The sequence below is a fragment of the Penicillium paradoxum genome (assembly GCF_028828445.1).
Source record: "Penicillium paradoxum strain IBT 22861 chromosome Unknown utg000007l_segment0_segment0, whole genome shotgun sequence".
Lineage (NCBI taxonomy): Eukaryota > Fungi > Ascomycota > Eurotiomycetes > Eurotiales > Aspergillaceae > Penicillium > Penicillium paradoxum.
In genome coordinates, this window is record NW_026643185.1 from 1,930,522 (window position 1) to 1,957,290 (window position 26,769).

Genomic DNA, 26,769 nt, shown 5'->3' on the forward strand with positions numbered 1-26,769 from the left:
GATCGCTGGGGATTCAGTGGAGAAAAAAAAAAGAATTAATGCAGAGATGTGAAGAGGTGAAAGGGCAATACAAGATCAATCAAATTTTAACACCAGGTGAAAACAGGATTTTTACTCTTGACGGCTTCCAGACGCTCAACAATCACCTTGCGCTGGTTGCCTTCCATGCCTTCTGCGACTGCATAGCCAAGATCGCCTTCAAGATCGTCGCTGCCAAAGGTGTTGACATGGGGAAGCCGCCAGGACATGGAACCGTCATTTTTGCGATGCTTTTGCGGACGGGGGGAAGCGAAGGCCACTCCTCCAGAGAGCGCCCAGAACCGTCGGTGTTTCGGTGGCCAAAGTCATTTATAGTCGCAGGGCTACCAACAGAACCATCAGCACGTTCGCTGTCAGCATCAGCTCGACCACGGGTGAGTTCGAACCGGTTTGGGTTAGGGAGGTCGCTTGGCGACGTATTCAATCCCAATAAGTCGTATTCTGGGATTGGTTGCGAATATGCGGATGCGCCGATATCCATTTCTTCTTCATCAGGGTCGTAATTCATAGATCGGGTCCTTTGCTTGTCTGCGGAAGGCGGACGCATTGGAATAGCAACGGGGACGTCAACCAAATCATCCCACACGCAGACCCGGGTCCGTCGAGTCAACTCTAGCGGACCATGGTCCGGTTGCTTCAATGTTTCCACAACATTCCAGGCTTGACCTTTCATGACAGCAATTTGTCGAGCGAACATGCTCTCTTTGAAGTCATCATCTTGCGCAAAGACGCTGCGCAGGGCCATTTGTGTACCGCTCCACCAGGCTGTAGATGTAAGTAGTGGAAGGAAGTGGTCGCGAGTTTTCTGCGAAAAAGGTTGTCCGATCAAGGAAACAGGCAGGAAAAGCCAACCGAAGGGGAAACTACGCCACTGCACATCGTTAGCTTCAAAAGGCTGAAACATCCCAAGAACTCAAAATACTTACGGCATCAGGATGTTTCCATGGCCAGGACAGACTGTTGTCAATGGCACCAAGCTGGACAGAAGCTGACTGTTCAGAGGATGCTAGTGGGGTTCCTGTGCGACTGACAGCCATCATGGTTTCATGCCGTTTGTAGGGATGATAAGTGGGTTTGGCAGCGCCATTTGAGTTCACAGAAACAGGACGGGGGGAGGCATCAGATCGTCCTCATCATGTTTCGGCTGTGGCTCGGTGTTTTTGGGAGGCTCGGCAACGATGGAAACTTGCTCTGTCCCCCAGTCAATCTTGACCATCCAGTTGTCCAGACCTCGGTCGGTATTTCGCATGATATAATCCAGAATCACAAGCTTCTCTAACTCCTCGCGGAATGATTGCTTCAAATTCTCCGTCCAGTAAAATCGACGCTCAGCACTTTCGTGCGAACCGGATGGTGAAGGTACATAGCCTGGGTCTTCATCATCCTCATCGTCTGATTGCGCCCCTGAAGGCCGACAAGCCTCATTCCATGGACGCCTTTTGCGTTTCGGTGCATCCTCGGCGCGGAACCCGGTATTTACCTGGTCGGGCCAAGGATGCTCGCGAAGGAAGATATTGGCGTCTTTGAAACCTTTGAGGAAGACCTGAAAACTGCCAGCCTTGGGAGGCAGCGTCTTTTTGCCTTTCCATGCCTTTCTCCGGTCCCAGAAATCGTAGAAGAACGATCTGGAGGATAGTCGCACAATGCCGGTGTAGGGGACCAGGTTCGTGCGCAGGCGTGCATCAAGAACGTACGCCGCGGCTTCTGAGACATAGGAGAGGTTTGGAATTAGGCAGGCGCGACCGAAGAAACAAGGGAACAAGTTGCGATGGATCCATTTGGTCCATTTTGGATTCCGTGAGGCGTACGGCTCTTCGTCCTTTGGCTTGAAGACACCCACCACTTTCCCTTCGGGATTTCGAGCAAAATAGCTGCCCGAGCTTCCTTGTGAGATCATACGAGGATGTATGTCCATTTCAATTGCGAGGCGCACACTTTCGACGATCTCCTCATACTCGGCGCGGGCCCGCCGTTGCTCGCCTTCAAACTCTTCGGATTCGAGAGCTTCAGCGCTCACTGGATTGACACCAGGTGGAGCCTGGAAGACTGAATGGTAAATCTCGAGTTTTTCTTCCTCATAGCTCTTGCCCTTGACTCGGTTGATCTTGAACTTTGCGGCTATCTCATCTGCCCATTTTTCGAGACGCGCATTGATGGCTTTGATATCTACTCCGGAATTCCGACGTCCCTGCGGATACTGAAAACCACTGTGTCTGCGCCGATGGCCGGAGGATGTGTGGAGACCGGACGCCTGCATCTGGGCTCGGGAGGAGATGGGGGCGTATCGGGGCGCGGAGGTAGACACTGTTGAGACTGCGGCAATTTCATCATCCTCCGAGTCATCATGAAGATAGCCTCGTTCCTCTTCGGCCTGAGCGAGCCGGGCGTAGCCCGAAGTCGCAGGCCGCGTCTTCGGCATGGTCATTGAGGGTGGTTGGATCTATGGAAGATGAAAACGGGCAAAACAGCCTGTACAAAAAAGAAAGGAAGGCCGGCAAAAGAACGAAAGAACAGGGGGAAGGTTTACTCCATCACAGAGAAGAGAAGAGAAGAGGAGGAAAAGACCGCTGGTGGATAGAATAGAGAGTCGATAGAGCCAATGCAGTTGGAAATAAGTGTCACCTATGGCCAGGCGCCCAAGGGGGGCGTACCGGGGTATGATTACAGCTAATTTACGCGGGCGGTGGCGCGACCAAAGGCAGAATGTGGTCCGATACGTGCTCCCGGCGAGTCCGCCTTGTTAATAACCGTCATGCGATTACGCACCGCCACAGTCTAGCTCCACCCCCTAATCAAAAGGGGTCTTGGATGCTCATCGAATGCTATTTGAACAACGTAATTAACGCGTGAATGTTGGCCAGCACTGCAATTGATCTCCATATGGGACCCTTCTTTCACCAATTGGGATATTCAGGGGATCATGGCTCCATCTATATGGTCAGTGTCGGTAAAGCCGCCACGCTGGCCAATATCCGCTCCGGTGCAGGAAATTTGATATGCATAACACCGGTCTATGTAGGAGTCGGATCGCCCATAGGCAAATGAGATCCTGCAGTATCAACTGATTATCACGCAGTTTTGATTTTGACATCGAGAGGCGCAACTCCAGAAGACGCACAAGGGCAAATAGATTCAATATATTCCGGTTCTCTACACGCCAAATATCTACTGTGGACGCCCCCTGACATGCCGTATTAAATAATGGCTGATACTGGGGCAATCGTTATCCCGATTGTTATTATCGCGCGTCTTATCAATTCTGCATCTTCTTCCTACCCCTACCCTCACCTATTCTCGGCCATCATGTCGCTAATTTAGACCTTCATTCTTTGTTTCTATCTTAATTTGCTCGGGAACGATATTTTCCGGGAACCCTCATCCTCTCGTTGCTCTCCAGTATCAATTATCATTGCTCAAAACTTCGAATCGAGTGTCGTGAGAAATTGGTTCGGAATAGCCCCATATCTTCCAAGTCTTTGCACAAAAGTCACCCTACATCATAACCGTCGCGCGATTTGTTTGACACCCGTCGTTTCCCCTTCAATTCGGTCCAAGGCCGGATTTCAATCGACATCTCTCTTTCCCCTCCACGGTGGCTTCCACCCTCTATCGGGCGTCGCCCATCGACCCGGCTCTCAAATCAGGTTCGTCACAGGATCGTGAGTTTTCTTACGACTTGTCTACCGACAACTCTTCCGCGCGTCAGACACCCAACGGATCCATACCGTTCTCTACGACACTACCGGATATCAAGAGCGTCACCCAATTTGGCTCAAACGAGAGCGACGGATACCCTAGCACGTCTGTTAGCACTTCGCTTCCTGGATTGGCAGCCCTGGCCTCGGTCGCTTCAGCACCAACCTCTAATCTCCGGTTCGTCGAGACTCCATACCAAACCCCTGTTGGAACAAGCGAAACGACATGAGCCCCATTAGACCAGCTATATCGTTTGCTCAATCTCTAATCGTTCTCCGAGGCTGGGGAGCCGTAATCTGGCCCCTCATGAGAAATCCAATCAATCGGCTAATTGATATTGTTTCTTTTTCAGTTCCTCGAGCGATGCGAGTATGAGCATGGCAAATATGACCTACGCTACATCATCACCGGCCGCTACGACCGGAGGACAAGGCAGTGGACCTGTAAGTGTGAAATATCCGAATGCTCCAGAAAGTGTTATCGGGGTGGTCTTATCTCTGGAGAGTTATCGAAAGTCTTGGCACCACTCGATCCGTGCACCCGCTTTTTCCCTTTCCTTATCGACTCAAATCTCTCACAATCTTATCATCCTCATCCTCTTCCTAACTTCTACATCTCATAATGGCGACCACGTTGACTGACGACAAGCGACCTCAATTACAGCCCGTTTGCCAAAATTGTGGTACCTCCACCACCCCCCTATGGCGCAGGGACGAACTCGGCTCCGTCCTCTGCAATGCCTGTGGACTGTTTCTGAAACTGCACGGCCGACCTCGTCCGATAAGCTTGAAAACCGATGTAATTAAAAGTCGCAATCGTGTGAAGACTGGCCAGGGCCCCAAGCGCAAGGTAGGTTCGCGATCAGAAAAATTTTCCTACCGGTCCCCTGCCTCCCGATCCCACCTTTGCTATATGTATATTAGATAAGACCATATGCTGATCAACATTGTGATTCTCTAGTCTGGTGGCCCAGTCGATAACAATGGACTTCCACCGCGATCCGAGGCCGGGACACCTCCCCTCGGCTCGCATGGATACCGTCGCGCATCGCGTAAGATGTCTCCGGGTCATTCGGATCGCTCTAACTCCCCCGTTTCCCGCACCGAGACACCTGGCTTTGGCTCTATGCACGCGCACAATTCAAACATTGCCCCACAGCACATGTTCGACAGCGTTACTCTGGGCGACAGCATGAACTCATCCTCTGGCATCCCCTCCCGCCAGATGCGCCAACCCTCCCCCTCGGCAGTTGATCGACAACTCGACTCACCTCACACATTCGAAAGCCTTCTAGCCCTCAACACATCCTTGAAGACACGCGTTAGCGAGCTTGAGTTCGTTAATGAGCTCTTCCGGGGTCGTGTGACGGAACTCGAACAGAGTGACGCTAGTGCGCGGCGATCGGAGATGATCGTACGGGATTCCGAGGTTCGTCTTAGACGGTCTCTGGAAGACGCTCAGCGTCGCGAGGAGGACCTGAAGCATCGCGTCAGCGAACTTGAGCGGCAACTGGGTTCTAGCAGCGCTGGGGACGCCGAGTCCGGCGAGCCACTCGCGAAAAAGATCCGGCTGTCGGATGTCGTGGAATCAGGCGAGGAAGTGCAGGTCAAATCGCCCAAGAGCGTTTAGATCTCACGATATCCTTCCTGTCCTCGGCCATCTCCCACCTGCTCATCCATTCCATCACTAGTAGTACAAGCTTATTAGCTTTATTACTCTTGCTGGCCTTGTCCAACCTTTGATATTCTTTATACCCTTCATGGCTCCTTCGTCATCACTGGCTGGAACTTTACTCTCAAAAAAAAGCTACTATTGAACGGTTTCAATCTCTTTTCGTTATTTTTATGTCGGGATGTTTCGCGAAACGTCTTCCTTTAATTTGCTTTCTTTTCCGTGTGTGTATGAAATGTTCCACTATGCTTCTAATACAATATTTTATCCCTACCCTTCTATTCTTTCCAGAGCCGAAAAGCCTGGGAAATAGATGGGTCGGTGATGCAACTGGGAAGTGTGTTACTGTCTGGGGTGCCTCGCGTGGGTGAATTCTATATCTCGCTCGATATGCTAGTCGATGCTTGCAACGATTTTTCTTTCAGTTTACTGCTTTGATAGAGAAAGGAAACCGTACTTGATGGTCTAAGCCAGTTTGGCTGCCCAGGTGGTCTGCCTGGCACGCCCGGTGATTTGTTCTCAAACGATTCCTCGAAGCGTTCTGACCGTTTGCTTCCTTCGATATCTTCTATATGTATGTTAGGTGATCGCAATGGAAACGTGATATAGAATCTTGAGCTAGCAGCAAACGAGGGCTATTTTCATGGTTAAGATCTCATCTGCGAATTGAAAAGAAGCTTTTAGTTAAATCAACCAATATGATATTACAACATGCACAATTAACACCGTATATTTCCCAACTGTACAAAAATGAAACTGACCAAGTCATGGCCTATGGGGTAGGGTAATCTGAATAAGGAGAGTGGGACACAAAGTGTCAAGTCTAGAGAAAGCAACACACCATGGGTATACCCGTAGACCAAGTTAGCACCCGTTAAATGACATCCATCCTGAATGCATTCTACACAAGGTCATGATAAACTGCTGAAAAATCAGGCAAATGGTTGAGCATGAGGGCAAATCATCAGCCCATGCTTTTCATGAAGGCGGTAGCACCTGGATGACCTAGAGTTAGGGAAGAAGCGTCCAAACTTAGGCGAGTCGGTGGTCCATCTGCTTGTCCATAGCATTATGGACACTCCTTTCGCGCAGAATGCTCCAAAGACAAACTGCGATACCGAATATTCCTGACACAAACGTCATGAAGTAGGCAGTGCGGTAACAGCCCAGTCCATCCGGGCACTCGCGGTCACCATCGGGGCCTACGACGGAGTGTCCATCATAGATATTACCGTAAAGCAGATTGAAAATGTTACCACTGAACACCGGGGCCAGGGTCATGACGCCCCAGTTCTGGGATAGACCGTTAATGCCGAAAATGTGCGCAGTAAGGGAAGGGAAGACACCGAAAAGGAAGCCGTATGCGATTCCGGTGAAGGCGGAGACGACAACGAGGGTGTTGGGGTTGGAAATGGTAGTACCAGCGAGCTGGGTCAAGGTGAAGACTACCGCTGATAAGAAAAGGCACCAGATGCGGGACATGCCCAGCTTTTTGACCAGCAGGTCAGAGCCGATGCCACTGAATAGACGGCCGACGAAATTGCCGAAGGAAAGAATGGAAACGTGCATGACCTGGCGGTGCTGGATGAACAGGTCCGTCGCACTGTCATCATAGTATAGCCATAAGGCTTTTACGCTATTACCAATGTTGTTGATGGTCATCAGGCCGATACCGGATAACAATCCCATGGTCAAGAAGAGCTGCCAGAACTCGACTGTCCGAAGCATGGCGAGACCTCTGACATCGGTCTGGTGAGACTCCACGGCCACTTCATCCAGGAAATCATCGTCAAGAGTATCAAAAGAGGGGCGCGGGCGGTCATTCTTGGATACCAAAGTGGCAGTCTCATCGTCATGAGCGTATGCTCTGCCTTGGGAATTTGAGGCGACGGAGTGGGATCGCGCATGTGGATAATGTTCGCGTTCGAAAGTGTTGGAGTCACGCAGATCGGTTTCCTCTGGTATAGGCTCAAGATCGCTGGAATTGCGTGTCCTGGACTCGTGTGTGTTATGTGGGACGGATGTATACGGCTCGCTGGCAAGAATTCGAAGAAATGGAATCGAAGCAAAGGTCAGAGTCGAGGTTCCGATAGCCAGAAGCAAAAGAAAACGGCCAGTATTGTCCTTGAAAATGAGGGTTGAGACATTGGACCAGAACAGGGCACTTAGTCCGAAGGCGGCCATTGGGAAAGCAGTCGCCGTGCCGCGGTGGTCGGGGAAATTGGATGCCGCTAAAACAATCGGGTTAGCTCTAATCTGTATTGGCCCAAACAATCGGTGTTACATACCTGTCTTGATGGCACCGCCAAAGGCAGAGCAACCGCCCAAACCGGTAAGAAAAGCGAAAAGGCATAGGAAGGCAACCGGCATCGATCCTTGACCATTGGAATATGCTGCAAATATCAGAGCTGTTCGAGGTGGGCAAGGCGATATCATGACATACCCATATAGATTGGGAAGTACCCCAGGGCCAGGCCAACAGTGCCGATCAAAGCGACAAGTCGTGGGCCACGGGCATCAGTCAACAGTCCCATTGGAATTCCCATAGCATACATTCCCAGATTGCCCGCGACACCCTAGAGCTTGTGAGGACCCAATTCCTCGGTATTGGCACAAGACAACTCACTATGAGGTTGGTTTCAGTCGAAGACAGCTTCATGCGTTGCGCGAACTGCGGCGCCCACGCGGAGTATGCATACTGCGAGGGAATTAACTTTAGTGATCATGATCTGGCCGAGATCGAAAATATCACGCACATTGGTTCCGCACGACAGGGCGACCAGCGTCCCCGCAATGACGGAAATAATCCGTGCTGTTCGATGGAGAGAGCCGGACATTTTGAAGTCGTTGCTCTGGCAGTTGTGGTTGATATCTTGTGCGCGCGATCCGGCCAAGTGTTCCAGCGGTAGTTGATTAGGCCTTTGAATAGTGTGAGGCCGACACTGGGAGGAACATCGGACCCGAAACGAATGGCAAAAAAAAAGGCGAAAGGAGCGACAGAGGTGATATAAGAGAGGTTTTGAGGAGGGCCGACTCCGGCGTTTTTCAGGAGCGTACACTTAGGTAAGGACTGGAGGTGATCACCCCCGGAGGCCGCGTGGTCGGAATAACCGTCCAACAAACGCCAAGAAAGTCTGCTCCACGTCAACTGATGTATGAATACGATGGGGAGCAATTGATGGCTAAAATTGACACAAAATTGAGGGGAGAGAGGGAATGGAGTAGGGTTTGTACGATGCCGTCCAAGTCTAACGTTGCCTCCAATCATAAATGCATGATAACATTGCAAATCAACTTCGGGAATCCTCCGGGATTGCGCGAACTGCAACTCGTCATATTCCACAGCAAAATGTCTTTCTCCACGCGATAAGGCGGGACACATCTCCACTCCAACGTCACGAACAGTTTGTTGACTGGTAAAATACAGCCTATTTTACCACTAGACCATAACAAAAACCAAGGTTCCTGTTTATAGCCTAGGGGGCTTTTTATACTGCTTTGTCACAGTTGGTTGGCCTTAGGCCTAGGTCGATGCCTGATCTACCATGATGTTCCCCCTGTTGCAGCCATCCTCGATGTGCGGAGTACGGACTCCTACGGAGTACGCTACACACATTTAGCCAGGGACACTTTCTTGATGGCCTCCTTCTCCTAGGTTGTGAATAGGATAGGGCCAACCAAATCGTAGGTTACGCATATGTTTTGGCCCTTGTACATCATAGAATCTATGGATGAGGAACACAAGGTCGATAAGCAACTCTCGCACATATTTCCAAAAAGTTTTCCCCCTAATAGAACAGGAGTTTATCACGTATAGGGGTTATGATTCAATACCGCCTACCGGTCAGCTATGGCCCAGCAACAGCTCTCTATAATATTGTGATTCTAGGTATTGCACTTCCCGTCGTATCTTCGGCGTCTTCGGTCTGCAAAAGTGACTATGTTCCATAAGGATGAGCTTATAGTCTCCTATAGATCATTCCAACCAACTTAATGACCAAGAAACATCTTGTATTCCTTCCAGGGGGTAGAATCTCCAATATTTATCTGATGTCGAGGCATATGATGTACCTAATGTAGGGCCAGAGAGTGGGGTCAGGGTTGACCCAAATAGGCTAGCTCGGGCTGGAGGCTTGGCACGTGATGCCTGTTAAAGTTTCCCGATTTGGAGGGCTTACGTAACATCATGACGGAGCCGGCCTCAGGTGATGATCTTCAATCTGAGCACTTGCCTCTCTCCACACTCTTCATCGACTGGGTATTTCGGTTCATTTGCACCTTAGAACCCGAACGGTGGATATACTTAGGTCTGCCCTCCAAAGATGGGTGCCTTACTCTCTATCCCGTTGCTGGCCGTGCCGAGTGTTGGTACAGTATGTTGTCGCCCAATTCCACTTCACCAGTTCACGTCTAGTACAGTTGACTGACTTGGTTCTCATCTTTAGTTAATCACGGTCGCAACATCATGCTGTGGAGCTGCGACATGTTCTGCGGTCTGCAGTGCCTGTGGAAAGTTTCAAAACAGGTACGCTTCATAGGCTGCCTAGTGCGGAGAACCTCGGACTAACAACAACAGTATGGCGACGAGAATCGCCTATGCCTTCATCCTTTTGATCAACTCTATCATATCCTGGATTATGCTCACGCCGTGGGCCTTGAAGAAATTGCAACATTTGACGCTCGATTATATGGAAATTCGATGCGACGGGAAGGAATGTCATGGCTGGGTCGCAGTCCATCGCATTAACTTTGCTCTCGGCCTCTTCCATTTGATTCTTGCAATTTTGCTCCTCGGGGTTAAGAGCTCGAAAGACAGTCGTGCTGCTCTTCAGAATGGATACTGGGGCCCGAAGGTCATCCTCTGGGTGGCCTTTGTGGTCATGTCGTTCTTCATTCCCGAGCCCTTCTTCTTTGTCTATGGCAACTACATCGCCTTCTTCTGTGCCATGCTCTTCCTCCTCTTGGGACTGATTCTTTTGGTTGATCTTGCACACTCGTGGGCCGAGCTCTGCTTGCAAAAGATTGAGGACAGTGACTCTCGTGTGTGGCGCGGCCTGCTGATTGGTTCAACCCTCGGCATGTACTTGGCATCTATCGTTATGACTATACTGATGTATGTCTTCTTCGCGAATAGCGGTTGCTCTATGAACCAGGCTGCAATTACCGTATGTATCCCCTTGGACCTCGATCTTAGCGCCCAACTGACTCGTCACAGATTAACATGGTCGTATTTTTGATCGTATCTTTCGTTTCTGTTCAACCAGCAGTGCAAGAATCGAACTCTCGTGCAGGTCTGGCTCAGGCAGCAATGGTCACCGTGTACTGCACCTATCTCACCATGTCTGCCGTTTCGATGGAACCGGATGACAACAATTGCAACCCCTTGATTCGCTCCCGCGGAGCTAGGACTACTACCATCGTTCTTGGGGCGATCGTTACCATGCTGACTATCGCCTACACTACTACTCGCGCTGCCACCCAAGGAATTGCCCTAGGATCGAAGGGAGGTCACAGCTACATCCAGCTGGGCACGGATGACGAACATGGCCTGGTTACTCAACAACCAAATATCCGTCGAGAAATGCGTGCTGAAGCCCTCCGTGCCGCAGTTGAGAGCGGTAGTCTTCCTGCCAGTGCTCTGGACGAAAGCGATGACGAGGACGACTTTGAGACCACCAAGGATGACGAGCGTGGTTCCACTCAGTACAACTACTCGCTTTTCCATATCATCTTTTTCCTTGCCACGACTTGGGTGGCCACTTTGCTGGTCCAGGGACTGAATCTGGAAACCACGGCAGACTTCGCACCCGTGGGGCGCACGTACTGGGCTAGCTGGGTGAAGATTGTCAGCTCCTGGGTCTGCTATGCTATTTACCTATGGACCCTAGTTGCGCCTGTCATGATGCCGGATCGCTTCGGTGTTTATTAGTTATGTCAAGTTGAATGAGGCGTTTAGAGCGATAGCGTTGCCCCCCTTTTGATTGGGTTATGACTTTTCCCCCTTGTTAGCAGTCTTACACAATTCGCATATAAATACATACAAATTGATGAAATGCAAAATGTATTATTCCTAAAGTAGACCAAAACAAGAGGCCGCCCTCACATAGATGCGTCATATCCACTGAGGCACCGGTCTTGGCACAACCCACGCGTTAAGTGCGACGCGTGCCAACTTGTTCTCCGCAGACATCATGGGATGAAGATGGCGACAATCCAGGCCATCGAGGCTCGTTCAGTATGGAATTCGATGTCTTGAAGCTAAATCTTCAGCTGACTAGCGCACTCATTAGGTACACCAAATCCAATCTGGTCAAGTCATCGTTGACTTGTGCTCTGTCGCTAAGGAACTCGTCGAAAACAGTCTGGATGCCGGCGCAACAACCATAGGTGGGTTGATATCCCCCCTTGGTCCGTTTTGTGACAAAATATCTGATGGTTTCGCCAAATTTCAGAGGTCCGATTCAAGAACAATGGACTCGACCTGATTGAGATCCAAGATAATGGCAGCGGGATCTCGCCGGAGAATTATGAGAATGTCGGTGAGTTGCCAACTCTCTCTGGGTACAGTACCACCAAACTAATCCTCGATTCCTCCTAGCCTTAAAACACTATACTTCCAAATTATCGTCATACGATGACCTCTCGAGCCTGCACACCTTCGGTTTCCGAGGCGAGGCGATATCCTCACTCTGCGCGTTATCAGACTTTCATATCGTCACGGCACAAGCGAAGCAAGTCCCCCGCGCAAATCGTCTCGACTTTGAGCAATCTGGGAAACTCTGCAAGACACAGATTGTGGCTGGACAGAAGGGAACGACCGCGTCGGTAGAGGGCATATTTAAGCGGCTTCCAGTGCGTCGACGGGAATTGGAGAAGAACATCAAGCGGGAATACGGGAAAGTGCTGAACCTGCTTCATGCTTATGCCTGTATTAGTGCCGGAGTCCGCTTCAGCGTGAGAAACACAGTTGGCAAGACGCGAAATGTCGTGGTCTTTTGTACGAATGGGAACAAGACCACCAAAGAGAACATTGCCAACGTGTATGGCGCGAAGACACTTTCTGCGCTGATTTCCCTCGATCTAGAGTTGGAGTTTGAACCTTCCGCAGCTACGAGACGGGTTGGGGATGACCAACTTAGTAAGATCCAGGTGCGAGGCCATATCTCGCGTCCTGTCTTTGGCGAGGGTCGCCAGACTCCGGATCGTCAGATGTTCTTTGTCAACTCTCGGCCATGTGGCCTACCGCAGATCCAGAAGGCGTTTAATGAAGTCTATAAATCATTCAATGTTTCGCAGTCGGCATTTATCTTTGCGGATTTTCAGATGGATACAAACGCTTACGATGTCAACGTTTCGCCTGATAAACGCCAGATTTTGCTTCATGATGCGGGAGCTATGATTGAATCGCTCAAAGTCTCCCTTACGCAACTCTTTGACGATGCTGATCAGACTGTACCGCAGTCATCCGTCAAATCCAAGCCTTTGCCAAAACAACAGCCACTGGCGTCACTTCCGGGATTCGTCACCGCTCGGGAATTGAACGAGAGTGATGGGATTGGGACTCCCAATCGAGATCAGACGAGAGAAAGCACAGTTGAGACTCCGGAGGCGAGTCAGCAGAGCACGATTCAGCGTTTCGCAAGCTCACAACCGGGTATGGGGAGCCCGGCGCAAGTTATGCCATCCCCGGCTCGATCCATGAGGGCACCGCGTGCTACACCAAATACTGCTTCGCTGACACCGGCCGCAAGCGAGCCAGAAACGCCTACCGTGGATATTCCTGATGATGAAATCTCCGTCCAGGAAGCCATTCAAGAAGATCCTGAGCCAACACCTGTCTCTCACGTACCGGCATCCCAGCCATCCACTATGGAAGAGACTCCATGCCGCACCCCTGGGGACCCAGAAGCCACACCTAATATTGTCCAAAATGCTTTTGATCGCATGCGCCCGCGACGAGAGCCATCTGAACTAGCCACCATTACTATCGGCAATCGAACTGTCACATCAATGGTCGGTAGTGGTCTCCCACGAAAACGTATCTCCGAGGATCCGCCCCTAATGAAGGAGACGCCCCGTCGGAAGAGACGGATATATACACCGTTGCGGCCCAATGTATTCGGAGACCATATGAGAGCATTTGCTGCTCCTGGATCGCAGCTAGATAACGAAGGAGATGAAGAGGATTCCGTTAGTGAAGTGGAGGAGGTCGAAAGAGATGAAGGACCCCTCTCCAGTGAAGTAGAGGACATAGATGGTGCTGAAGAGGAGCTAGAAGACGAGGCTTCTCCTCCCGGATATGCAGATCTTGTTCCGGCGCATCAATCGGCAATTGAGAACTCTGGAATGAACCGTAAAGACGCTTCGACGGAGGATGTCGATGAAGCTGAGAAGAAAGCGCAGGAAGAAGCCACTGTCGAACGGCTCATCCATGAAGCTGAGGAGACTGCAGTGCTTCCCCAAGAGCACAGTGCGAATCGCGCGAAGAAGATGAACAAGGGTGCAGCGCATCGCGACGCAACTGTACAGCTCGCTGGCACGGTTGACGGTTCTGTCTCACAGATTCAATCTCAACTCGCGACATTGCGAAAAACATTGCAAGTGGGCGGCAAGCAAAGAGAAGGGGAGGCCTCTGATCTTGACGAGAAATCTGCCGAGGACAGACTTTCCTTGACTGTAAGCAAAAACGATTTTGCTCAGATGCGTATCATCGGCCAATTCAACTTGGGTTTTATCATTGCTGTCCGTCCAGGAGAAGACCACGATGAGCTTTTCATCATTGACCAGCATGCCTCGGACGAAAAATTCAATTTTGAGCGCTTGCAAGCGGAAACTGTGGTCCAAAATCAGCGACTTGTCCGGCCGCAACGCCTGGATCTCACTGCCGTCGAGGAAGAGGTCGTCCTTGAAAATCGCGAGGCTCTCGAGAAAAATGGTTTCCTCGTGACCATTGACGAAAGTGGCGATGAACCCATCGGTCGTCGGTGTCAACTAGTCTCATTGCCGCTGAGCAAGGAAGTCGTGTTTGGTGTACGCGATCTAGAGGAACTAATCGTGTTGCTTTCAGAGTCAGTTTCAACCTCAAATGAACTGTCAATACCTCGGCCAAGCAAAGTGCGCAAAATGTTCGCTATGCGCGCTTGTCGCTCAAGTATCATGATTGGAAAGACTTTGACACTCCGTCAAATGCAGCGCGTCGTTCAGAACATGGGTACTATTGACAAACCGTGGAATTGTCCCCACGGTCGGCCTACTATGCGACACTTGATGAGTCTGGGCCAATGGGACGAATGGAATGAATTCGAGGAAAGTGAAGGCCTCACACCTTGGAAACAATACTTGGAAGGACAAGAAGACGAAGAATAGTCCACAATGATACCCTGTGCGAAATATAGATGTATAAGAAGAACACCAAATGAAACGAACAAAGACATGAATCATCACCACCATCGCAACCATCCTTTCGCCGACTGGTCCACTTTCTTCCCATGGGCATCGATATCAGCATGCCCATTTGCATCGGCAGTCTCAACGACCCCGTTCAGCTCCGTAGGGCTGTCTCTGCGGGCATAGTTATCATCACTCTCATAATCCTCATGACCCCTCTCGACCTCATCCATCATATCCTCCAAAGCCAGTAAATCACGCTCAATCATCTCCGCCCAGTTCTGCACATGCCCAATCTCCTTTAGCCCCTCGCGCGTCTCATCTGCAAACCCAATCCACTGCTGATTCTGTCGCGCCAGCCGCTGCGTGTTCTCCGCTAGCTCGGCCTCTTGTCTTTCTAGCGCTACCGCGTTGGATTGGATGTTTGCAGCGCGGTCACGGAGTGGCGCCTCAAGGTTCGCCCCGACTGAGTGCAGTGTTGCTGTGAAGGCCGCCAGCGCTTCCTTTTGTTGCTGATCGGCTGTCGTGTCTGTGTTTGCTGGGCCTGTGGTTGAGTTTGGGTTCGGGTTCGGTTGCGGGGCGGGGTTTTCAGCCATGGTTCTTGGATTGTTTATTTGGTTCGAATGTAGGATTTATATACTATAATATTTGGAAAGAGGATGCGGATAGCTGGCGTAGAAGGTTCAGGCCTTCCTGTATTCTCAGAAGCTCTGGTGTCTACTATCAGAAACCAGCTGTAAACAGAAGATCGCCCACCTCGGCACTCCACTTGGCCTATGTCATCTGCATTGGCCCTACGCAGGGGGATAGCGGCCAGGGGTACTTTCGGATTTAATGCATACAATGGTGCCTTGCTGCCTTAATTTGGTGTCGGCAGAAAAATTAAGATACCTGAATTGCAATTACAGAGACCTACAGGTGCCTGACCAGGTATCTACTTTACACAGCATCTAGCCCTATCAATATGAAGCTATTTCTGCCATACAAATCCATACATTATATGATTTTTAGGCGGTTGGAACCTCTGTCTTATCACTTTACTTCACTAATACAAGCTTAACATATTTAGTTTTTATTGCATTAAATAGAGAATTGGTAGTTTATCTCATCTAGAAGGGGTAATATTTAGTTTATTTGCCCTACATACTATAAAAAAAGATTTCCTATACAATTTGACGCTATATCTACATTCATTCTTCGCCACTATGCCGGGACCCTAAAGTTTGAAAATACTCCCATGTCAAATAAACTGCAAAGTCTATATTTCATACAATGATAATCAAATTTATTAAGCTTATCTTGATGGAGTGAGGTGGTAAAGAAGTTGTCGAGTTACCTACCTGTCAAAGGGTTGGTCCGGCGTACTCATCATTCCGTACCGAAAGCTTTACGACACACTGTATCCCAGGATCTGAAAGCGGTCAGGATTAAGGCCAAATTAAAGCACTAAGGTCGCAATGCAATGCATTAAATCCGAAAGTAACCCTGGCCGCTATGCCCCTGCGTATTGGCCCTCTTCCCCACCTCAAGTCTCAAGTCGCGACCACCTACTCCGTACTCCGTATGCAGTACATACCTATGTACATAGGTATGTACATAGCTCATGTATGTACTTGATATCCTCTAATCGCGTCAGGCGGACCAACCCTTTTACCTGGGGCTTGGTGCGCCCCAGCACTTGCAAAATTATCACCACTTGCAAATTCTCCATATTAGGCACCTTTTATATGGTACTTCCGTATAAAAGGTACAAAGCATGCGAAAGCTATAACATCCGTTTTTTCGACCTTGTAACTAGGTAAAGGGGAGATCAAACTATTGACTTTGGATAATTCAAGTTTGACTGCTTCCAGTATACATAATATTTCTGATTTAAATCGATACCAACTTAACTGAAGCGCTTTCCGATAGCATGAATAGACATGGGATCGCTCTATCTATTCAGAGTGCTGAGAAAAATGGATGTTTAGAACGCTCTTTCAATTGGTGGTACCTTTAATACGGAAATACCATATGAAAGGTACCTAATATCGAGATTTTGCAAGTGGTTATAATTTTGCAAGTGCTGGGGCGCATCAAACCCCAGGTAAAAGGGTTGGTCCACCTGGCACGATTACTACTTCTTCGCAGTTTTTCTTTCTGCTTAGGTACTCAAATGTTGCCGCTTTGGGCTCACTGAGTATAACTGCCACACCTCTGAGCGCTCTGGTCTGCTCGCTACTCCCAGTGGCTTTCTAGATCTCCCCTCAGGCCATGAGCACCGCTGCGCAGTTTAAATCAGTTTATTTGCACTTGGAACACTGAGCCTTCTTGCTGTTGTCATTGGGGGTAGGAGCACAGCAGATTCTGAGACAGGGATCACGAATACCAGATACACTCTAGGGCTGTTGACGATGATGAACCAAAAAGTCGAATCATCAGCTCGCTTGGTATCTTGCGCCGCTATACCTGTATCAAATTTTATACCTAACTAGTTTACATAGTTGCGAGGGTGTATAGTGCTCAGAGATCTATTTTAACCAAAATCGAACTTCCTGGCCTGAATATGGCTGGGTTCAGGCTGTTTTGATAACACTTGTTACTTTGTTGTCAGATGTCTCCCTCAGTCCATAGCTTCCCAGTTCAGTCTTCTTCCTCAATCAGCATCTTCATGATCTATTTTGACGACTGTCTCAGTAGACTCTGACATTTGTATTGTGAACTGTAGTCGCTCATCAAAGATGTTCCCATAATTGAAGCTATTCCTACTATAGAAGTCCTCGTCTTCCTCTCTCTACTGGTGTTGGAGTTCCCCCTGTGGCTATTCAGTCATGTACCCACGGACATTTATGGTATTGATAACTTTAACATCATATATTGCTCTCAACCCTATTGATATATATGTCAGAGTCTACTGGGAGAGACGTCGAAATGCATCATAAAGATGTTGATTAAGGTAGAAGACTAACTGAGCTATGGAAAGAGGGAGAGATCTGACAATATAGTTAGAGCTTATGTATAACATAAATTAAGCCTGTTACCGCGCTCTTCTGCCGTTAATCTGCAAGCCTTGACCGGGGGACAAGATATCGGTAAAAAGGATATCTAAAAGAACAGTGAAAACGCTACCATCAAGACAGCTGACTGGATGAAAAACTTCATTTTGCCTGCTTGCGAAGGTGATATTCCAAGGTTATATGCATCTGTCGAGGTCTCTGTCGTAGTGATTTTGGTACTCTCGTCCAATTCTCTGCTCACTTAACACTATATGGTAGTTCTAGATAGTGTAGTGGGGATCCAGGTCCTCAATACTGTCAGATCTCGATCGTGACTTTTGCAAGTTTGCGTTCTCGTTAAACGAGCATCATGAGGATATATATAGCAGGTAGATACAGATTGGCAAGACACACACCTACACCTCTCCGATCTGACTCCATGGACTACCGTTCATACCCTACTATTCTCTACGGCAGTTGGTAAGTTGTTAGATGCTACTGCTGAATCGACTCGTGTACCAAAGAGTGCAGTGCCATCGAGCGTTCCCCTCTTCAATATGTATGTACTGGTTCTTGATGATTGTAGGGTAATACTAGTTGATGCCCTTAGCCACCATTCGAAGAGGAATTCGTTACGGAGTTCCCGATTGACGGATCAGATTCCGCTGACTGTGGGTTCCGACTGGGGACCCGGGATCGGGGAGCCGTGGAGGGCGCCCTCGTTCGCAATTGCATCAGCAGTCATGTTTCGATCCCAATATGCCCAGGACCACTTGACTCCGATGTCAATTCGCTTCATGACTGTGTGGCATTTGAGAAAATTCCATTGTGATGTGCTCAGGGCAGTGCATTTGATAGAAACTAGAAGACAGCGACAGATACAAATTGAGATTGGGGCTATAGAGTTGTATGTTCGCAGGGTTCTCAGAAAGATCAGAGAGATGAGATCAAAGTCAGGATCCTACCCCTAGCTGGCACCTTCCCTATCTGTCACTTTGCCCATGTTGACGAGCTTTTCAGGGCTGAAACCCTGTCCCATCACCGTACTATGGCTTTTCATCTCTCTTCAACCTCTCTTTCCCTTTCATCAACCCATAACTTTACATACCTGGCGCAGCGTCGCCCCTTATCTTTCCTGTTTTCGGCGTTGTTCTTTTCATTTGTCGTAATGTCAACTGTGGCTCTGTCTTGCGCCGCTGCTGCTGGCCCTCCCCCCCCCCCCTCCTCCTGGGCGAAAGCTCACTGACCAACCCTTCCTGCAGCGACGCAGGAAGAGGCAAAGGGCCAAACAGGCCAGAAAGGAAAAGGTAAGTCAGTGATTTGGGATGGATTCATATCTACGACACTGTCCTCGATTTCCCTCCCGTGTGCCATATGCCACAGCATCCATGTGACCTTCCACTGGGTGAACCGTAATGGTTCTCAAACGAAAGGATAGATTCATTCTAATAACAACAATAGGCTCGGGCTAAGAAGGCGGCCAGCAAGAAAGCCATTGTGGATTTAATCCCCACAAAGCCTAAACACCCTTCCCCTGCCGTGAGAGCCCTCTGCCTTGTTTGTTTCGTTTGATAGCAACCAGCTAATAGACAGTATAGCCTTCCACAAAGCGGAAGAGGTATCGGAGTCGTCCCAGAAAGTCTGATCCAGGCGGTACTGCGGCTGCCTCCACCTCGCGCGAGGAACTTCTGGCCCCGGCCAGTGAGAACATGACTCCGGCCTTTACAGAGGCCGCCGCGTCGAGCGATGTGGCTCCTGCTGGTATGTAAACCAAAGACATCAGTGGGTAAAACAAGCAAATAGTTGCTAACCACAATATAGGGTCCTCCAGTACCGAAACCCAGCGGCGCCCCCTGACCGAGTGGCGGAGGCTATTCGGAGATACCTCCGTAAGAAGGAAGCGGAAGGATGAGCGTTGCCAGGATAGGATATCAGCGCTGGAAAGTGACGGTGGCGTCTGCCCCGTTGTGTCTCTTCGGCGTGAGGCTGAGAAAAGCCTCTGGATAAATATGACATCCCGTTGGCTCATTAGCAGCAGTTGTAAAATTCTCATATCAATGGGTGGTCGTCGTATTGTATTAGGACTCAGCTCTTAGAATTATTATCTAAGCCTGTACAGTTCCCGATCCCACCAGGCAGAGGTCCCTGACAGATATTCCAAAAAGGTGATCTTCTCGTCTATCCACAGCGTAATGCACGATCTATGCGCCGTGTTTGAACCAATATATCCAAATTTAGCGAGGGCAGTAGCAGTCGCTTCCTGGGAGCCTCTCGATTGGGAATAAAGGCGCGGTGGTCATCTGCCTTCCAACGCCGGTTAAAACACTGGAAGCTACAGGTGTGGATTTCCGAAGAGCTTTCCTACGGGCCAAGCACTCATCTAGGCGGGTGGGACATGTGAACCTTGGGATCTACCTACATACATATCCATATATCACCTATGTACGTAACCTGTGTACATGTATGTATATATAAAAACTTTGCCTACTGCCCTCCTCACAAGACTGGAGGTCCCAAGGCATAAGGACCAGGAATGAGTTTACAGAACCAATGAACAAATATGTTTTCCAGGTTGCAAATCTCACTGAAGAAAACTTCAATCAGAAATGCGGTGGAGCTACCTACACAGAAAGGTGTTGAACCCGGTAGGTAGTTAATATCGGGTCTTCCGACGTACGGTGACTAGGTATTGATTACCTGCATCGTACAGGAAGACCGTTGAACCCACGACACCCACAGTTCCAATCTACCCCAGCTGGCCTTGCCACAAAGGCTGGTGGGTGCAATGGTAAGGCTTCCCATGACTTGCGTCAAATATCTGCTAGCACTCAAAGAATATTGGAGGTATTAATTGAGCCGCGCATACTCTTGCAGGCACCCTCGGAGATTGCTCGACGAAGACACCGCCAGACAGGCAGGATAGTCCAGTATCCCATGGGAGGGATCGTAGAGGCACTGGCTCCGCCCATGTCTCGATGGAAGTTGATTAATACTACTACAAGTTTCTATCAATAAACTGCTTCCCAACATAATGCTGCACATATTGATGGTGCAAAAGCCTATATTCACATAGAACCGCAAATAAAAAATCTTGTCTCATATGAAATGAAGTCTAAAGGTATCTCTATATATGATTAAGACAAACAAACCATAGGAACGTTCTTTGTACAGCTTCAATTCTATACCTCGACGTGCTCAGCGTCCATCTTTGGTTTATCAGCCCTATCCACGGCCAATGTTCGGTGATGCCCAGGACGGACGGGGAATCCTTTAGTTTCCCAAACGCCTCCAGTAATACCACCTCTCTCAAAGAGGTAATCCACATCCTCTAGCTCCAAACCCTTGGTCTCGGGGAAGAAGAAGTAGACCATAGGAATCTAAGTCAAGTCAGTATGATGGGTCACAAAGTAGACTGTTTTATAGAGGAGTCATACCCAGGCGAAGCAGAAGCAGGCAAAGATGATGAATGTTTTCCAACCAATATTGTCGATTGCAGTTGGCGTAATTTGTACCACAATAACTGGAGGAGTTAGTTAACCGAGCCACACCTTTTGGGCTGAACTTGGTTGACTTACAAACACACATCCAATTGACAAATCCTCCAAATGCCTGAGCTCTTGCGCGGATACGAGTAGTTGAGATTTCAGAGGGATAAAACCTTGTTTGCTGTCAGCAACTGCGCACAAATGGACCAGAATAAAAAGGAAGACCAACCAGGGAACTGGCAGATAACCAACGCCAAGGAAGAGCTGGAATATAAACACAAATACGGTAGCCGCATATGCACATGGCTCAGTGCCGATAGACAGAAGGATGGCAGTCATAACGAAACAGAAACATAGACCGGCGGCAGAGAACATCAGTGATGCTCTTCGACCAAATTTGTCCATACTCCACAAGGGAATGACGGATCCGACAAGATAGGCGAGAGAGGTGCAGCCGCCAAGGACAAGGGAAAGATTGCGAGATAGATTCATGGCGTTCTGTGAAACTGCTATTAGATCATCTCGTTCAACCGGAAACCAGAAACGCGAAAGGCATACCTGATAGACAACGGGAGCATAGTAGTTGATCATATTAGAACCTAGGGGATGTCAGTCTTACTGTTTCCCAGCAATGGGATAGGTGATGCTCACCCGTGAACTGCTGCTGAATATTAACCACAGCAGCCAAAATCATGCGACGAAGGTTGCCCATCCGACCACCAGACCAGAGCTCCTTGTACTTGAACGGTCCACCAGCAGACTCGATCTCGATAGAGGATTCGATTTGATGACGTAGATAAATAACCTCAGGGTGAGATGCATCAGCCGGCTGATCCAATTGAAGACGTGCTAGAACCGAAGCAGCCTCGTCACTGCGATCCTGTTCGCAGAGCCAGCGAGGTGAATCGGGCAGAGGAATCATTTGCAAAACCAAACAGATGGCAAAAAAGGCCTGGAAACTGATTGGGAAGCGCCACTGAACAGGAGTGTCCACGAAGCTCAGACCATAGTCCAGCCAGTATGCGATGCAAAGACCGAGGATTGTTACGGTGCCTTGTGCAGAGAGAAGCATTCCGCGCTGCTCTGGACGGGCGAGCTCAGACTGATAGGCTGGAACGGTACTGCTGTTCATTCCGTTGCCCAGACCGGTTACTATTCGACCCACAAGGAATTGGGGAACGTTGTATGAACTACCAAGAATGATCGTTCCTATAATCATGATTGAACCACCCGCGATGATCATCTTGCGACGGCCATATCTGTGACCAATGACGAGACTGAGAAGACAGCCAACTGCACAACCAATATCGTATATCGACGTGAGAAGGCCTTGCATGGTGCTGTCGGGGTTATTGAAGGTTTGTCCAAACTGGTTGTTCGCGCCAATGAGGCCGCTCATCACTCCTTGGTCATAACCCAGGAGCAGAAAGGCTTGACAGCTTGCAGCCGTCACAGCCCAGTGTAGGTATTTTCCACGTAGACCCATAATGTGGTTTGACAGGAAAACTAGAGAGATGCTAGAATCCGGGGCCCCAGGTCTTTTTCCCCACGCGAGTATTTCAACCCCATATCCTCTCGGTTTAGTCCTCGCCGAGCAGACTTGGCAGTTCGGCGTAAAGAGCCCCGGGCCAGTAGTATTGACCGATAGGACAGGACTAGCGCAAAGTCCACTGTTTCCCCGCGGGGGGTTCCCCACAAATTAATGAATTCCCCCGAATGCCGACTTGCAAGCGTCTGGCTTAAGAGACAGGGGTTGATGAACGCTATTAACGCCTCGTTCCGATTGGGTTTGATGGCCGTCACCCTCAGCGGGTCAAGGACAGTGTCTCGACATCAACCACAGGTTATCTCATCCATTCTGGCCAGACCAGCTGAGAGGCAGGATTCATGCACGTGTCCTGTTTTGACTTGGGGCTTCATTAGCGCAACATCAGACGAATCTGCACACCGGTGTACTGGGCTATTAACAAGAGACAGGTGGCTTAGGTGTCTACCTCGGGAAACAAAATGGCTTAGGGGATTATCAGCAGAACTATGTATGAGACTCGGAACGAGATATATTCAAGCCTCAGAATTGCTCATTGGCATTTGGCATCTCGTTGGACAATAACCCGAGGGGATCCAACCAGCGCGAGTGTGGATATGGCTACTCCACATAGGCAGCTTTTAGCGAACTGAAGGAGTCAAAGTTAAAAGAAGATGCCGATGAGAGAAACCAAAAGAAATGGGTGAAATGTTTATAATGAATATGGAGATTGCATTGTAAATTCTCCTACACAGTATGATATCTATGCACGCTCTTGAGCGACTATGGAGTGTGTGCCGGATTTCCCTCTCGCCTTGAGTCTTCCAGAAAACCCAAAAGCTGCCTGAATTAGCCCGATAGACCATTATATATCTAAAGAATCAAGTACCGCTGTAAACTCTCGATCTGACGGAACGTCCAGTGTCGGTCACTGTGCTTGCTGAATAGATTCTCCTTCAGCACAACCAGATGATCCTTGAGCTTGCGAGTGTTCACTGAGAACCCAGAATTCTGGGCATAGTAACCAGGTGAAGCCATCATTGTACGGCACCTTGGCATCTCCTTGCACATGATAGCATTATCGCGTTCAATGACACTCAACTCGGCAATGAGATTGGCGAGATTGTCAACCGACAATGCCAGTCGGATAGGTGAAACTGCATCGCGGGCTGTGAGCACATCGATTTCTCTTTGTAGGTCAACTTTGAATCGATCGCATCTTCGCTTAAACTTAATCTCGGCGTTTCCTGCTACGGTCGGCATGATGATGATGGATGAGAATTGGGGAACAAACCACACTATTATAGAAGGATCCCAGTGAAGTAATGACTAGTGCTGATGTCTGGATCGATTGCGATGATAAGGTGGATGACTTTCAAGAAGATGCTGGGATGGGATTGAGCATGTTTATATACATCTCATCGAAGTCGATATTTTCGATTGGAGAAAGAGCACACAATGCTATGAAAGAAACAATCAGAGCCGTCAAATGTATCAAAGCCCCTTTAACCATCCTCTTTACCCTTTTTAGAAGTACCATTCATTATTTGTCGCTTGATCCGATGAAATAGACAAAGCAGAAAGGATGGATATTGCGATTAATAGTTCGAATGCTGCAGCATGGCTGTTAATGCACCAGAGTCATCGAACAGGCTGTATACTGCCAAACATGTGAAAGTTGGTGGGATAGACAAGTGGCTTCAGCCAGTTATCAGCAACCAAGATCTCCCCTGAATATTCAGAAGCTCGACTTAGCTATTCTCAAGAAGATTTCATACTCCGTAATATTCGCCTGCCGCTGTTTGGTAGCATATCAAGGCAGACTTCCGAGGCAAGATGCCTAAGGTGACATGCCCCTGCCCGTATGAGCAACGCGGGATGAGACGCTGAAAAGCAAACTATGTATCCTCCAAAAACACGAAAGGTGGGTTTCACATCGTTGATCTGCTAATGATCAACTCGGGGGCGTGTGTCAGGCTACTGAACGTAGTCGACCCAACTGCGTCATCGACGCACGGCTTACACAAAACAGGCGCCATGTCGCGCCTCACATCAGCGACATCGATACAACAATGGAAACGCTCCCTTAACATTTTTCTGGTACGCATTGTTCTTGAAAATCTTCTCCCTCATTATTGTATGCCATTCAACGAGCTATGGCCTTGACGGACCGGATTCTTCATTCGATCTACGGCCTCCCGCCTCCAACCAGTGGCACACGCAAAGAGCCAATGCAAGTGCTGGCGATCGGAATTTCACGAAGCGGAACCGACAGTCTTCGTGAAGCATTGCATATTATTGGATTCAATCACACTCACCATGGGTTCGACACAATCCTCCCTCCCTCATCCTTAGAAGGGATATATCGCCTTTTGCAAAAGAAATACACCAAAGCCCCAGACCCCGGAAAGACAACAAAGCTGACCGCTGAAGATTTCGATGCCGTCCTACTGAATAGTGTGGGTGTCAGCGATTTATTCGCAGCAGAGTTCGCCCCGGAACTCATCGAAGCCTACCCCGATGCCAAGGTCATACTCAATGTCCGCCGGGATCTTGACAGTTGGCACCAAAGCATGCAAAACACAATGGGTTATTTCGACAGGAATCCTCTTGACTGGGACCGGTGCAAATCTTGGTTTAGTGCAGAGCTTTTCTGGGTTCGCCAGACCATGTCAAGAACAATGATGCCACGATTCTTCAGGGGGAGTTTCCACTCAAACGGGAAATGGGTCTATGAGCAGCATGTGGCGATGGTTAAAGGCCTTGGTTTGCCAGAAGATCGTCTTCTCGAGTGGACTGTTGAAGATGGATGGGAGCCTCTTTGTGTGTTTCTGAACAAGCCAGTGCCTGGCGTTAAGTTCCCCAATGGGAATCCTCCCAAGGCATGGGCAGAACGGATTTCCAAAACAATGGAGGCTCATCATAAGCGCGCCGTAAGGAATATGCTTGTTTGTGGAGCGTTGATGCTTATAATTCCCCTTGTGTGGGGGACAATTTCGGCACAAATTTGGTGAAAATAATGTGGTATGATTCAATGATCACTGCGTTCTATACTCATGTGGATACATCAATTATTATTCAAAAAAGGAAGGGAAACAAGTTCAAACTTTGTTGCGAGCCATACTCGTTATATTACTGCTCCTTGGCCCTTCCCTTTCCCTTAATATCGGGTTGCGTAGATGGGTTCTCCCGCCCATCTGCATCCTAGAAGAACCAGGAATGTTAGTTATATCCGGACCAGCTATGACTTTAATGACTGGGAGCATTTACCACTGCCATATCGTGGATGATCTCGAGACACAGGTTTCGCATCTCCTCTGGATGCTGTCCACCCTCAGCCTATTCATAGTATTATACTCAAAGCCGAGAGGCACTTATTAGACGTCAGTGAGGATCATGTGGATGATAGCAGGGACTTGCTAGTTGAAGATTATGGAAGGATGGATTTGGATGGAGGTGCACGGACGCAGAACCTGTCAGAAGGTCTACTGATGGAGACCTCGAAATCCATGTTGAGATTGTTGACAAACCTAAGTCTGAGATGATATGTAAGAAACTAGAAATTTGGCAGGGCCGTTCACAAGCATACTTGGAAGGGCTCTCAGTAACGTCAACCTCCAGGGGGAAAAGGGGCTGGACCTCCCCGGAAACGTAGTCATATCTTGCTAAGGCAAGAAATAGAGATCTGCCATGCGAGATATCGAGAATCAGTTGCTCATAATCTGTAGAGGTTTTAGCAACTTGATCATATTCGTTTGAGCTTTGAGAATACCGGCTCTGCATTCTAGCCTTCCATTGCGTTCAAAACGTGAGAGGAAGGCTCACGATGGTGGACTGCATCATCATTTTGATGACCACGAGTCGGGCGTATGCTGCTACTGTCCACAATAATGTTGCACTTTTGAAAAAGCTCGGTCAGCACAACGGGCCTTTGCGTTGAGGTTGTATCATGTGGACAGTGAGGCGAAGATTGAAGACAGGATGGGATAGG

At 49.0% G+C, this 26,769-nt stretch overlaps 12 protein-coding genes across 12 annotated transcripts; 5 read left to right on the plus strand and 7 right to left on the minus strand.

Moving 5' to 3' along the window:
• Nucleotides 1-142: 142 nt before the first annotated feature.
• Nucleotides 143-1,079, minus strand: N7457_008279 (uncharacterized protein; the record flags this gene model as incomplete). The annotated part of the gene is made up of 2 exons (XM_057179322.1): nt 143-910; nt 966-1,079. The coding sequence occupies 2 exons, from the start codon at nt 1,077-1,079 to the stop codon at nt 143-145; spliced, it is 882 nt and encodes a 293-aa protein (XP_057027708.1).
• A 53-nt stretch (nt 1,080-1,132) lies between these two features.
• N7457_008280 (uncharacterized protein) lies at nt 1,133-2,458 on the minus strand (the record flags this gene model as incomplete). Its single annotated transcript, XM_057179323.1, has 1 exon — nt 1,133-2,458. One exon carries the CDS (start codon nt 2,456-2,458, stop codon nt 1,133-1,135), a length of 1,326 nt encoding a protein of 441 aa, XP_057027709.1.
• A 1,898-nt stretch (nt 2,459-4,356) lies between these two features.
• On the plus strand, nt 4,357-5,364 carry N7457_008281 (putative GATA transcription factor (AreB); the record flags this gene model as incomplete). The annotated part of the gene is made up of 2 exons (XM_057179324.1): nt 4,357-4,584; nt 4,696-5,364. 2 exons carry the CDS (start codon nt 4,357-4,359, stop codon nt 5,362-5,364), a joined length of 897 nt encoding a protein of 298 aa, XP_057027710.1.
• Nucleotides 5,365-6,438: 1,074 nt separating this feature from the next.
• On the minus strand, nt 6,439-8,243 carry N7457_008282 (uncharacterized protein; the record flags this gene model as incomplete). Its single annotated transcript, XM_057179325.1, has 5 exons — nt 6,439-7,637; nt 7,695-7,799; nt 7,850-7,982; nt 8,033-8,104; nt 8,163-8,243. 5 exons carry the CDS (start codon nt 8,241-8,243, stop codon nt 6,439-6,441), a joined length of 1,590 nt encoding a protein of 529 aa, XP_057027711.1.
• Nucleotides 8,244-9,728: 1,485 nt separating this feature from the next.
• Nucleotides 9,729-11,335, plus strand: N7457_008283 (serine incorporator domain-containing protein; the record flags this gene model as incomplete). The annotated part of the gene is made up of 4 exons (XM_057179326.1): nt 9,729-9,779; nt 9,852-9,931; nt 9,983-10,571; nt 10,622-11,335. 4 exons carry the CDS (start codon nt 9,729-9,731, stop codon nt 11,333-11,335), a joined length of 1,434 nt encoding a protein of 477 aa, XP_057027712.1.
• A 267-nt stretch (nt 11,336-11,602) lies between these two features.
• N7457_008284 (ATP-binding mismatch repair protein PMS1) lies at nt 11,603-14,772 on the plus strand (the record flags this gene model as incomplete). The annotated part of the gene is made up of 4 exons (XM_057179327.1): nt 11,603-11,641; nt 11,697-11,793; nt 11,859-11,945; nt 12,005-14,772. The coding sequence occupies 4 exons, from the start codon at nt 11,603-11,605 to the stop codon at nt 14,770-14,772; spliced, it is 2,991 nt and encodes a 996-aa protein (XP_057027713.1).
• Nucleotides 14,773-14,846: 74 nt separating this feature from the next.
• On the minus strand, nt 14,847-15,389 carry N7457_008285 (uncharacterized protein; the record flags this gene model as incomplete). The annotated part of the gene is made up of 1 exon (XM_057179328.1): nt 14,847-15,389. One exon carries the CDS (start codon nt 15,387-15,389, stop codon nt 14,847-14,849), a length of 543 nt encoding a protein of 180 aa, XP_057027714.1.
• Nucleotides 15,390-18,207: 2,818 nt separating this feature from the next.
• Nucleotides 18,208-19,680, plus strand: N7457_008286 (uncharacterized protein; the record flags this gene model as incomplete). The annotated part of the gene is made up of 6 exons (XM_057179329.1): nt 18,208-18,248; nt 18,300-18,327; nt 18,379-18,489; nt 19,230-19,307; nt 19,367-19,533; nt 19,590-19,680. 6 exons carry the CDS (start codon nt 18,208-18,210, stop codon nt 19,678-19,680), a joined length of 516 nt encoding a protein of 171 aa, XP_057027715.1.
• Nucleotides 19,681-20,947: 1,267 nt separating this feature from the next.
• N7457_008287 (sugar porter family MFS transporter) lies at nt 20,948-22,739 on the minus strand (the record flags this gene model as incomplete). Its single annotated transcript, XM_057179330.1, has 6 exons — nt 20,948-21,145; nt 21,203-21,288; nt 21,344-21,426; nt 21,483-21,751; nt 21,812-21,852; nt 21,905-22,739. 6 exons carry the CDS (start codon nt 22,737-22,739, stop codon nt 20,948-20,950), a joined length of 1,512 nt encoding a protein of 503 aa, XP_057027716.1.
• Nucleotides 22,740-23,651: 912 nt separating this feature from the next.
• Nucleotides 23,652-24,041, minus strand: N7457_008288 (uncharacterized protein; the record flags this gene model as incomplete). Its single annotated transcript, XM_057179331.1, has 1 exon — nt 23,652-24,041. The coding sequence occupies one exon, from the start codon at nt 24,039-24,041 to the stop codon at nt 23,652-23,654; it is 390 nt and encodes a 129-aa protein (XP_057027717.1).
• Nucleotides 24,042-24,934: 893 nt separating this feature from the next.
• On the plus strand, nt 24,935-25,792 carry N7457_008289 (sulfotransferase family protein; the record flags this gene model as incomplete). The annotated part of the gene is made up of 1 exon (XM_057179332.1): nt 24,935-25,792. One exon carries the CDS (start codon nt 24,935-24,937, stop codon nt 25,790-25,792), a length of 858 nt encoding a protein of 285 aa, XP_057027718.1.
• Nucleotides 25,793-25,910: 118 nt separating this feature from the next.
• Nucleotides 25,911-26,289, minus strand: N7457_008290 (uncharacterized protein; the record flags this gene model as incomplete). Its single annotated transcript, XM_057179333.1, has 3 exons — nt 25,911-25,982; nt 26,049-26,117; nt 26,245-26,289. The coding sequence occupies 3 exons, from the start codon at nt 26,287-26,289 to the stop codon at nt 25,911-25,913; spliced, it is 186 nt and encodes a 61-aa protein (XP_057027719.1).
• Between the last annotated feature and the right edge of the window lie 480 nt (nt 26,290-26,769).